Here is an 11,171-nt window from a genome sequence, read left to right on the forward strand (position 1 = left end):
AGAATTTTAGGAAAAATCTTTTGTAGCAAAAGTTTTGCTTTTGTGGATGAGGAAAAAAAAAAAAGTTGATGTCTGCAGATATTTATTTCAACAATTTTTTTTGAAAGTCCAAAAATACTAATTCAAAAGTATTCATACCCTGACAAGGCACATGAAATTAATAGCTATTTGAGGCACCTTTAGCAATAATAACCTCTTTTAAACGATTCTGATATTTATCAATGAGCTTTTTCTTTAGTGATTTTTGACAATGCAAAATTGTTCAGTCCATTCAAATTCCAACGACTATCAGCGTAACCAAATAGCTCGATTTTTGTTTCATCACTACACAAAACTTTTGACTAGAACTCATGTCCATCATTCAAATGCCATTTTGCAAACTTTAAGCGATTGTCCTTGTGACATTTTCCTAAGAGTGGCTTTTTACTTGGCCTGCGACCATTGAGACCTTCACCATGCAATACTCAACCCCAGTCCCACATGCAGCCAATTCACTTTGAATATCTTTGGCAGTCAATCTTGGATTGTTATTAACCTTCCTCACAATTTTGTACTTGTACTTGTTCTTGGTGAAAGAACCTTCTATCTTCCAGACCAATGGAGCATTGTGACAGTACCATGAGTCTTGTACTTCTCGATAAATGAAACAATAGCTGAAATTGGGATACTCAAATGCTTTGAAATCTTCTTGTATCCTTCTTCAACTTTATGACAATAAATCATTTTCTGCCTCAGGTCTTCAGATAGCTCTTTACTTTTTCCCCATACTGACCTATTGGAAATGACAGCAATCATCCTATGCCTAACCCTTTTATATTCTCTAAGAATGTTTACCTACAATCCAGCATTTTCTAGACTTTTCTAGAATTAGGTTCTGCATTATCATATTGAAATTCCTGTCACCTTGTAGAATATACTATCATAGCATCAAAGGGTACGAATACTTTTGAATTAGCGTTTTTGGAGCTTTGCAAACAAATTGCTGAAATAAATATCTGTAGACATCTATTTCTTGTAACTTTTTTTCCTCCTCCACAAAAGCAAAACTTTTGCTACAAAAGATTTTTGACTACAACTGTAGATAGGGATTTCTGCCTTCAATAGCATACTGAACTGTGGGTGTTTTATTCTTTGTTTTTGGTTCTCCAGTCATGACGTGAACGGACACACACCGTGTAGCTTTGTGGCTGCAGGACTACCCCATATCTCCCTTCAAGGTTGGGCATGGGGGTTCCGGGAGGGCAGAAAAAGCTGAACTGTTGGAGCAGCCAGCTGGTGAAGAGAAACAGCTCCAGCTTAGCCAGAGACTCCCCAATACAGACCCGGGGCCCTGCGCCAAATGGGATGAATGCTGGGGGAGAGAAACGCTGCCCTTCGCTGTCCAGAAAGCGCTCTACAAGAAAGACACAAAATTAGAAATCTAAGTTTCCAAGCATGATACTCACATTAAATTACATCACCCAATAGCTCCTTTCGATCTCCAAATTATGATTATTTATATTGTATGCACCGGAATTACTTAAATAATATAATTTATGATACTGAAATCAATTGTCACTCTTTTTTTACACTCTTTTGGTTTAAATACAGTTGATTTCTGATAAGAGAGTGTGAACAAAATCCATTTTGAATAATTACCAATCTCCCCTGAGTGAGTAGAAGTTCTCAAGTATTTTACAAATCCCAATATGTCTCTCTGTATACAAATCTTGGACTGGTATCTTACAGATGCTGTATTTGGTATGGTTTCATTAAAGTTTCGTGTCTACAGTTGTTTCCTTTTCAGGCAGCACTGAATGCCAATGAGGTTGATGATGTGATTCAGCTGTAAATACAGAATACGGATCCCGGAGCAGCACACAAAGTGTCTTCTAATTCTCACCCGGAATAAAGCTGTCGGGATCCTCCCACTCCTGGGGGTCGTGGTGAATGGACCACATGTTCACAACCACACGTGTACCTTTAGGAATGACATGTTCTCCGATACTGAGGAAATAGAGGAAAACAAAGTAATGGCTTTCAGCTCTTAGTAAATTGCACAAGGCTTTTCTTTCAATCCTACCTGGAGTTATAAAGTGCATTTATTGCCTGTCAAGCGTGGCAAGATGCTATTCAGAAGCTAAAAGCACCCTCTTCAGAAATTACAAATGGTACCATTCTCTGTTAATTTTTAGGCTTTTTATATTTTGATGTTCAATGAAAATGGACTTCTGCCAACTATTCGTCACTAGCTTTTGAATACAATTAACTGTCACTCATCCCCACAGTCACCCCTCTATTAAGGATTTTCCGCATTTAAGTTTCTAAAGATGTTTTGAGATTTTGCTCCATTTACCTGGTATTTTCCAAGGCCACGTGAGGGATAAGCAGAGGGGCTACTGGCCTTATTCTCAGCACCTCGTTCAGTGTGCACTCTAAGTACGGCAGCAGCCTCCGGTCTGACAGACCAGGGTGGCGATTCCATCCGATCTGCTCATCGATTTCTTGCTGGATCTTTTTTTGGACCTGAACAACATTTTTGTAAATGTGAATATTTTAGGGGATTGCAACCCTTTACTACCTGGATACATGGTCAGAAAACCTGCAGTGGTTATAGCTGGCAAAACAATTCCATTTGTACCTGCATTGCTAGACAGGCCTCCAATGTTTTGAAATCAAGCATGTGTTTAATTTTAAAACATCTGGGACTACATTAAAAGGTCTCAGGTTCCACGCCTTACGGAGGAAATATGTTACACATGCACTTCCTAGGTCATGTGACATCAGCAGTGTCTTCTCAGGTTCTTAAACACACCTCAGCTTTGAGATTTCTTCCAGTAGGCATAACTTAAACACAGGGTTTTTTAAATATTCTAAAAACTCCACAATGATCAAGCAGGGAGCGAAAAAATCTACAGCAAATAAAAAGGACACAGAAACCTTTTATTAATGCATTGTCATACAGTAACTGCCTTTACTTGCCAGCTGCACCCATAAGAGAGCTGAACAGATTTTTTTTTTAATGGTCAAAGTACAGTAAATTCATAGTAAGCATGGAAAATGGATGTACAGCTTCAAAAGTAGCATGGAAATCTACCCTGTTAAACTTTTAGAAGGGAATACTAACTATGAAATCAAGAGCTTACCTCAGGGTAATGAAGCAAGAAGGCTATCATCCACTTGAGAGTGGTTGCCGTGGTTTCCACTCCAGCACCGAAGGCATCTGCTGCAATCATCAGAACGTGATCATCACTGAAACTAGTCTCCTCCAAGCCTCGGCTCTCCATGGGGCTGCGCTGGGCTCTGAGCAGGGCGTCCATCAGGTCCCGTGTCTCAGACATACAGTAAGTAGCCTATAGGCAAGTAGTGATTATGAATTGTACCTTAAGAACCCCCCCGTCCCATCTCATCCCATCCTCAATCTCCCCTGATCAAAAGCAATAGCTACCTTGTGTTCCTCTAGTTTCTGTGTTAACAACTCATCTCGCACTTGAATGCATTTGTTCAGTTTCTTTAAGTCTTTATTAGGAAACACCTGCAAATAAAAAAGAGCCCATTGATTAAAGCTGCCTATTGATCAACCATTCAATGACCTAGTGCACCCATAATATTTCAGCAATCCCTTCATTCCTTTGAAAATTGCTTTATTTAATGGAGTTATTTGAGAATTTTTTTCTGACCACTTGTTGGCTCTTGAAAGTGGCAATCTATCTACATTTTAGATTTTTAAAATGTTGGTTCCTTCTCTCTTGAAATATTTGAATGCATGACTGGGGGATTCAGGATTTTAGTAGAAGGATAAACCTCAGTTCTGAGGGAAGCAGAAATATTTGAACAAAACCAAATGTAGCCTATACTGGAACAAAATAAGTCAGAAATTTGATTGCTGATGGACTACCTATTAATATAGCTAGATTTTTCAAAGAATAGTGAGATGTAAGAACACAGAACACCTATTGATCTGTTTATTTGTCTATTTTTGAGCCTGCAGGTTCTTTTTTCAAGTACTTTATCTCAAAATGAATATGCCATACACTTTAGCAGAAGGGAAAACAAATTTACATATAAACATTTACATCATCCTATTAGAAGCTATCAAGATTTGATAAAGCTATAGAGTTTACTGTATTCAGTAATGCGGTAACACATTATACATTTAGTGCCTTCACTTTATAATATCTATTTTTTGTTAATTCCACATGTATATCTCCTGCTATTGGAAATGATTGATCTGTGTAGTGAAGGCACCGAATCCCTGCATGCAATTAAGAACCATTGCTAGCTCAAAAATAATTAGAAACACCATGAAGGGTAGAAGACACCCATAACATTTCAATCCAGGATACCTTAAGCCACGGGAAAATGTCCACTAGGCTTCCTCTGGCGATGGTTTCCACAATGCTGTTGTTGTAGTCTATCACCCTCTGGAGCTCGCTGTCCCCCGGCTGGTATTTGGAGTTGAAGACGAGGGTGCACACCACGTTGGTGATGGCTTGGGACAGGCCTAGTCCCGGGTCCAGTGGGGTTTCAAGATTATCCATCAAAAAGGAGCACAGGCTGGAGACTTCCTGACAAACTAAGTAACACAGCAACATATGCCATTACTGTGACGCTTCATCCCTAATATCACCAAGTGTGCCAGTAGCATACACCCTCGTCACGGCTTTCACAAAATGATTGCTATCAATATGATGAGAAAAGTTGATGCCCATGATGCAATATGACCAGGATATAATAGGAAATGGCAATGCATAGTTTAATAAAAATTGGATAAGTGGTGTTTAACCCCAAGCGGTGCGCTCATGAGCTGTTCATATCATGGTAAAGAATATTAAAATGAATGTTATACAGGATGTGAAATATAATTCCTTGTGTTTTCAAGATGGTTGGCGAATAGACAGACGGAAGTACAGACAGAGAAGCACCACCGTATATCCTCACAATCTGATGCACCCTATCCTACCCTGTGTTCTGAACAAGCGATTTGTTGAAAAGAATGCACCAGAACTCTCACCGATGGTCTCAAGTTTGCTGGCGCCCTCTCCAAACATAGTGAACGCAGAGTGTACCAGCTTGCGGTGGAACTTCCAGAGAGGACCGTAGTCAGCGAATGCAATGTCTTTCCCATCCCTGCTCAGCAGAGCTGTTGTCACCTAAAGAGAAGCAGGAAGCAATAAGTGCACACAGCAAGTAAAAATGTGCTTGGTTAAAGGTTTTTTGCCTTCTAAATGGTCATTTATGTCATTACAAAAAAAAAAAAAAAAAACACAACTCATCTAATTTTAATGTAATCTGTACCCCTAACGATGTTGGCGCGCAAACTTTCAACAGAGAAAGAGTACAGTACTGTGTAGTAGAACGCGGAAAGAGAAAGATGTGCATTTATTTGATCAGATATGTCGAAGCAAGGGCCTTTGGATCGGTTTTTAGGAACTAGTAAATATTCAGGGAAACGTAATAGAGATGTGGAGTGTGATGAGGAATGCAGTGAAAGAGAAGGGCTGGAAAAGACGAGGAAACGCTCGGCTTTCAACCGAAAATATGATGCCGCATATATGAAGTATGGGTAAGAATGCCCAAAACCGCAATGTGTTGTTTGTTGTGTGATTTTGAGCAACAAAGCTATGAAATCTTCGAAAATGATTCGTCACCTAGAAACCAAACATCCAAACTTAAAAGAAAAGCCAGTCGAATGTTTCAAACGTAAGCGAGATGAAGTGAAGGCTCAACAGAGACTACTGCATACCGCTACAACAACTAATGAAGGTGTGTTAAAAGCATCATATCTGCTGACCCTTCGCATAGCCAAATGCAAGTCACCCTTTACAATCGGTGAAGAATTAATAATGCCTTCAATAATAGATGCCTGTCATGAAGTCTTGGGTGATACAACTGCCAAAAAAGTCAGTGGCATTCCTCTGTCAAACGATACTGTCTCACGTAGAATAGCTGATATTGCAGAAGATACTGAATCACAACTGAGAGCGTGAAAGAGTCCGGCTGGTTTGCAATTCAGCTGGATGTGTCTACGGACATTTCCAGTGCCGCGGTTCTTATTGTGTATGTGCGCTGTGCATGTGAAGGGGCATTTCACGAAGATCTACTTTGCTGTGAAGAACTGCAACAAAATAAAACTGGTGCTGAAATTTTTTGGGTTCTAAACGAGTATGTGACAGGACATGGAATCCGGATGGACCGCTACATTGCAATTTGCACTGACGGAGCGGCAGCAATGACAGGCAGACCTTCAGGTGTAGCGGCAAGAGTGAAGGAAGTTGTACCGGGTGCTCAAGCAACACACTGCTGCATTCATAGAGAGGTATTGGCAGCCAAAAATTAACTCCAGAACTTAACGATGTCCTCGGTATAGTAGTTAAAACGGTGAATTTTGTGAAAGAAAATGCACAACATTTTCGCATCTTTGCTGCAACGTGTGAAGAAATGGGGGCTGACCACCATCGCTTACTTTTCGCTTGGTAAAGTATTACATCCAGTGTACTAACTGCGACGTGAACTTGAGGCCTTTCTGTTTCAAAAGAAGTCTCCTTTGGCAGAATATTTTCAGGATTTACAATGGCTAGCCAAGCTTGCATATCTGACAGATATATTGGATCACTTCAATCACCTGAATCGCTCTTTTGTGGGAAGTGTATCCAGTGTGTTTGAAATGGCTGACAAGATCACAGCTTTTAAAAAGAAGCTCAAAGTCTGGAAAGAAAGAGTCGAGCGCGATTGTTTTGTTCCAGTCTTTTGCTTTCATGGCTATTGATGACAGAGAAGTCGATCTCACTCTCCTGCGTGAAATTATTTCATCCCATCTAAAATTAACTCTCCAAAAATTCGAAGAGTATTCCCCCTAGACTCTGATCCACGGAAAGGAAAGCAGTGGGTGTGTGACCCAGTCTCATCTCTAGACGCAGAGACATCCTTGTTGCTATTGTTGGAGGACAAGCTCCTGGAACTGTCAAGTCATGAGGGTCTGAAGTTACATTTTCAAAAACTTACTCTACCAGTTGTCTGGATCAAAGTAAATTCAGAATACCCTCAACTCAGTAAACTGGCACTCAAAACCTTACTCCCATTTCATTCTACTTACCTGCAACTAAAACTAAATACCAAAACAGGCTGAGCACTGGAAAGACTCTTGGAGTATCCTTGTCTGAAGCTCATCCCCTAATTGAAAAACTTGTGTCTATAAGGTAGGCACAGAAATCGCATTAAGAGAGTGAATCCATCTATTAAAAACAAACAAACAAAAAAAACCCCTCTAAAATATTTAAATGTGCAATTTCTGAATATTACTGTATATATATATATATATATATATATATATATATATATATATATATATATATATATATATATATATATATATATATGTGGGTGTGGGTGGGTGTGCTTATAGAGAGAATCTTGTTACTGCCGTAGTTTTAATTGTTATGTTTTTGTGCAGCAGTTTACTATGGGAATGGGAAATTTAATGGGGAATATATATATATATATATATATATATATATATATATATATATATATATAAATATGTGTGTGTGTGTGTGTGTGTGTGTGTGTACCATACAATTATAAAATGTGTTAAAAAAAATGGAACCCTTATAGTTAAAAAGTTATATGCATATATCTAAACAGAAAAAAAAAAAAACAGATGAAAATGGCTTGGTCTTTAAAGCGGCCCGCAGTAATTTAGGAAGACAGCAGGCTGGCCCCTGCTATCAAAAAGGTTGAGAACCACTGTTCTAAATCACTGCAGGAAGAGTGATTACAAAACAAACAAACAAAAACAAAAAAAAAACATAACAAGTGGCTTTTCTGTTCAGTACCACATCATGGATCGTTATTGCTGTGTTACCTGTTTAACAATGTGGGCAGTAATCCTTACACTATCAGTGCACTAGAGCGAACATTTTGAAAAAAGCTTTGACACAGAATTTGAAGTTATAAGTGTAAAAAGTTGTCAGGATGTTAATAATGAAAAGAAAAATGACAGGTATGTTACTTTTAAACAGTTGTAGCAACATGTGGGGGTGTGTAATGCAATATTCTTCAGAACCCCGCTACTTATTCTTTAACACCCATTATTAATGTAATTGATTAAAGTAGAACTTTACATTTACGACCTGAGCTTATCTAAAGTAATGTTCAACAAGTTTAATGAAAATGAGAGAACGAGAAAGTTCACTTATACAGATGCTGTTAGTTTGACTAACTTGTGTGGCATCAAGAAACACTTGGTTAGTTAGGTTGACAAAGATTTTTACTCCAAATCGTAATAGCATTTTTTTTTTTTTTTTTTTTTTGAAAAAAAAAAAAAAAAACCCTGGTTATAATTCTAAAATAAAAAAGACGACATCTTACAAGACCCTTAATTAAACAACTGAGTTATTTTTGGTTGGGTTGCATTTCTCCAATTTCAATTTGAGTTCAATCTGTCCCATATTTTACACTGTAACAGTACTGAAGAAAAACAAATTAAGTAACTGCAAGAAAAGAGCTCACCATTTGGGGTCTCCCAGCGAAGACCTTCCCTTTGTGCAGCAGGATCTCCTTGGCGTGTTTGAAATTGTTGATCACCACAGTATAGTGGGGCCCCAAGTACAGACCAAAGAGGTCCCCATACTTGTGCCCCAGCCTGGTGAAGAGAAGATGGGGAGAGGTGGTGCCTCCCAGGCTGAGCAGGCTGCCCATGATGGGGAAGGAAGGCAGACAGGGCAGTGTGGTGGGTGACGGGCACACCATATTCTTCAGGAGTTTGAAGATGACCAAGGCAGCTACTACAGATGCCAATGAGATACTAGCCAAGGAAAACACCATTGTCACAAGACTTTGCAGCACAACCCAAATCAGGCACACAGAGAGACTCCAGGGATAGACCGAGACTAAGAATCTCTCCTGCAAGGGATGGTTTTATCTTGTTTGACTTGTCTTTGTGACATCATAGGGCCTTGAGGAGATGGGAGTCATGAATGGAATAAATACACATGGCACAGGAGACTGCTAATTTATGGGCTCTTTGTTATCATTACTTAAACACTATGAGATGGATTTGTATTCGCAAAATGCTACAGTTCTACAAAAATTGAATAACAAACATTTTACTTGCAAGCCCCTTAATTAAATTCATTATATATTGCGAGTCCCTGTAAAAGAATTCCAGCAACTGCTGAGGAACTGGTGACCAGCTGTGAGGTGGAAACTGGAACAAATATTGAATGGCACCTTACCAGCTCCCTGTGGGCATCGTTGCTGGCTTGTCGACATCATGTTGACCAGCGTGGTCGCATAAGAAACACTTGGGCAACACGATTCTCCCTGTTGTTGCTGTCAGTAAAATTTGCTTGTGTGACCACACAAGGTTTACAGCATTCAATTAACTTAGGAGAGTAGACATAAAACTGTTGGCTTTAGAATTTTACTGTAAAGGGATTTTTAATAGACCATTTTTTTTGGACCAACTTTATCAGCTCAGTCAACACTAAGTTTACTGGACCACCACCACCCAGCCAAATGTATACATACTTAAACGCAAGTTCAGTTTCTTACAATTCACATACACACTTTCGAGAAAGGCATAAATATCTGATAGAAAAATACAAATCAGATCCTTAAAGCCAAAGATTGACCATGTTGGGTAATAATAATTTTTACTGCAGGTCAGCACAACCTCTTCTGGAATTCTGTGAGAGCCTTGGAGTTGAAGAATAGTTCTGATTGAACAAGGGGTTGTCTCTGATGCTTGTTGTGTTTGGAAACCAGCCTTGGAGGCTCAAACAAGGACACCCTGACCTCCTACACTGAAGTTTCGTAAGACAACAGCAACAATATTTTTATCTTTTAATGTCTGAGTGTGTTTTGATTTGAATGTCCTCTCAGTTCTGCAATCTACATCCTCTAAATATTAATGGCCACAGCTCTGCTACTGTTCTCTTATAAGCAGTTAATTTTATCAAACTGCTGAGCTACTTTTTTCTGGCCTCACCTAACCAGCAAGGGTCTCTCTGGCACAATGATGTGGAAGAACCCCAACAGCCAGCAAGAGCACAAACACCAATACAGTGGCCCCTATGGGTCTCCAGCATGCTCCCAATTGCATGTCATGGAGCACATGTTTTCAGTGCTTTGCTTGTGTGGTTAACCCATGTTTCCCTGAAATAGTGCACTGTATGCCTAAGGATCTCGGGTCCTTTACAGCATGTTCTGTAACCGTCACCTTTTGACGTGAGGAGTAGGAAAATCTCTTTGGAAACTTACAAGGGCTGCAACACTGAGCATGTCATCTGCTTGCCTATAGTTCCAGCAGTATCTAACTGATGACTGCAGCTAAACCCAAAGAAGTGTCACTCTGTTGGCTCACTGAGAGATTCATGACTAGGCCTGGACGCATGCATTTTTAAAGCAGTTTGTGGCAGGCTGGCGAGTGGATAGAGACCCAGAGACAGACTGCAGTTCAAATAAAGTATACTTTTGTTTCAAAAACACACAAAAAGTGCACAAGGGCAAAAGGTTCAAACACAAATAAAGCAGGACCAAACAGCAAAACTTACAAAGCCACCAACCTGCTTCCTCAGCTCCCTCCTCCTCAATGAGAAGTAGAGGCCTCCTTTTATGTCAGGTGGCTGGGTGCTGATTGATCATTAATTAAGTTAATCATTTAATCAACTAATCAACCCCAGCCACCTGAACATCATAAACCCAGGCAGGTAGGGGAAATTAACCCCATCCCTGCCAATTTCTAAACAGCAGAGCTTTGCTCTGCCACACACCTCCCCCCCATGTACAATGTACACTGGCCCTAATCAGCCAACTCCCCCCTTCCACCCCAAGAGTCCAATTATGTCCCTTGGGTGGGCTGTTTTGGTGGGTTGTGGTGGGCGGGGTTGATGTCTGAGCCCCCAAGCCTTCTTTGGTTGAGGGGGCCCCGGATATCCAAGGTAATACGTCGATGACGGCACTGCTCCCTCTAGTGGCGGAGGCCCGGCTCCCTCTAGTGGCGGAGGCGGCGGGCCCTTGGGAGGCCTAAAAAAAAAAAAGGAAACACCAGCAGTCACAAGTGATGCGGAGCAGCAGGCAACCCCAGGCGATGCGGAGCAGCAGGCAACCCCAGGTGATCCAAATGCGTCATCCCTGAGCGGAGCGGGCATGGCATCCCTGAGCGGTGCAAGGCAGGCATCCTTGGGCGG

At 40.4% G+C, this 11,171-nt stretch overlaps 1 protein-coding gene across 1 annotated transcript; it reads right to left on the bottom strand.

Moving 5' to 3' along the window:
* Nucleotides 1–1,124: 1,124 nt before the first annotated feature.
* LOC121326245 (steroid 17-alpha-hydroxylase/17,20 lyase-like) lies at nucleotides 1,125–8,805 on the bottom strand. Its single transcript, XM_041269475.1, has 8 exons — nucleotides 8,491–8,805; nucleotides 4,994–5,132; nucleotides 4,326–4,555; nucleotides 3,428–3,514; nucleotides 3,126–3,332; nucleotides 2,336–2,505; nucleotides 1,883–1,986; nucleotides 1,125–1,393 (listed from the first exon to the last, which is right to left on the bottom strand). Exons 1-8 carry the CDS (start codon nucleotides 8,803–8,805, stop codon nucleotides 1,125–1,127), a joined length of 1,521 nt encoding a protein of 506 aa, XP_041125409.1.
* Nucleotides 8,806–11,171: the final 2,366 nt, after the last annotated feature.

The sequence above is a fragment of the Polyodon spathula genome, chromosome 2, assembly GCF_017654505.1.
Source record: "Polyodon spathula isolate WHYD16114869_AA chromosome 2, ASM1765450v1, whole genome shotgun sequence".
NCBI lineage: Eukaryota > Metazoa > Chordata > Actinopteri > Acipenseriformes > Polyodontidae > Polyodon > Polyodon spathula.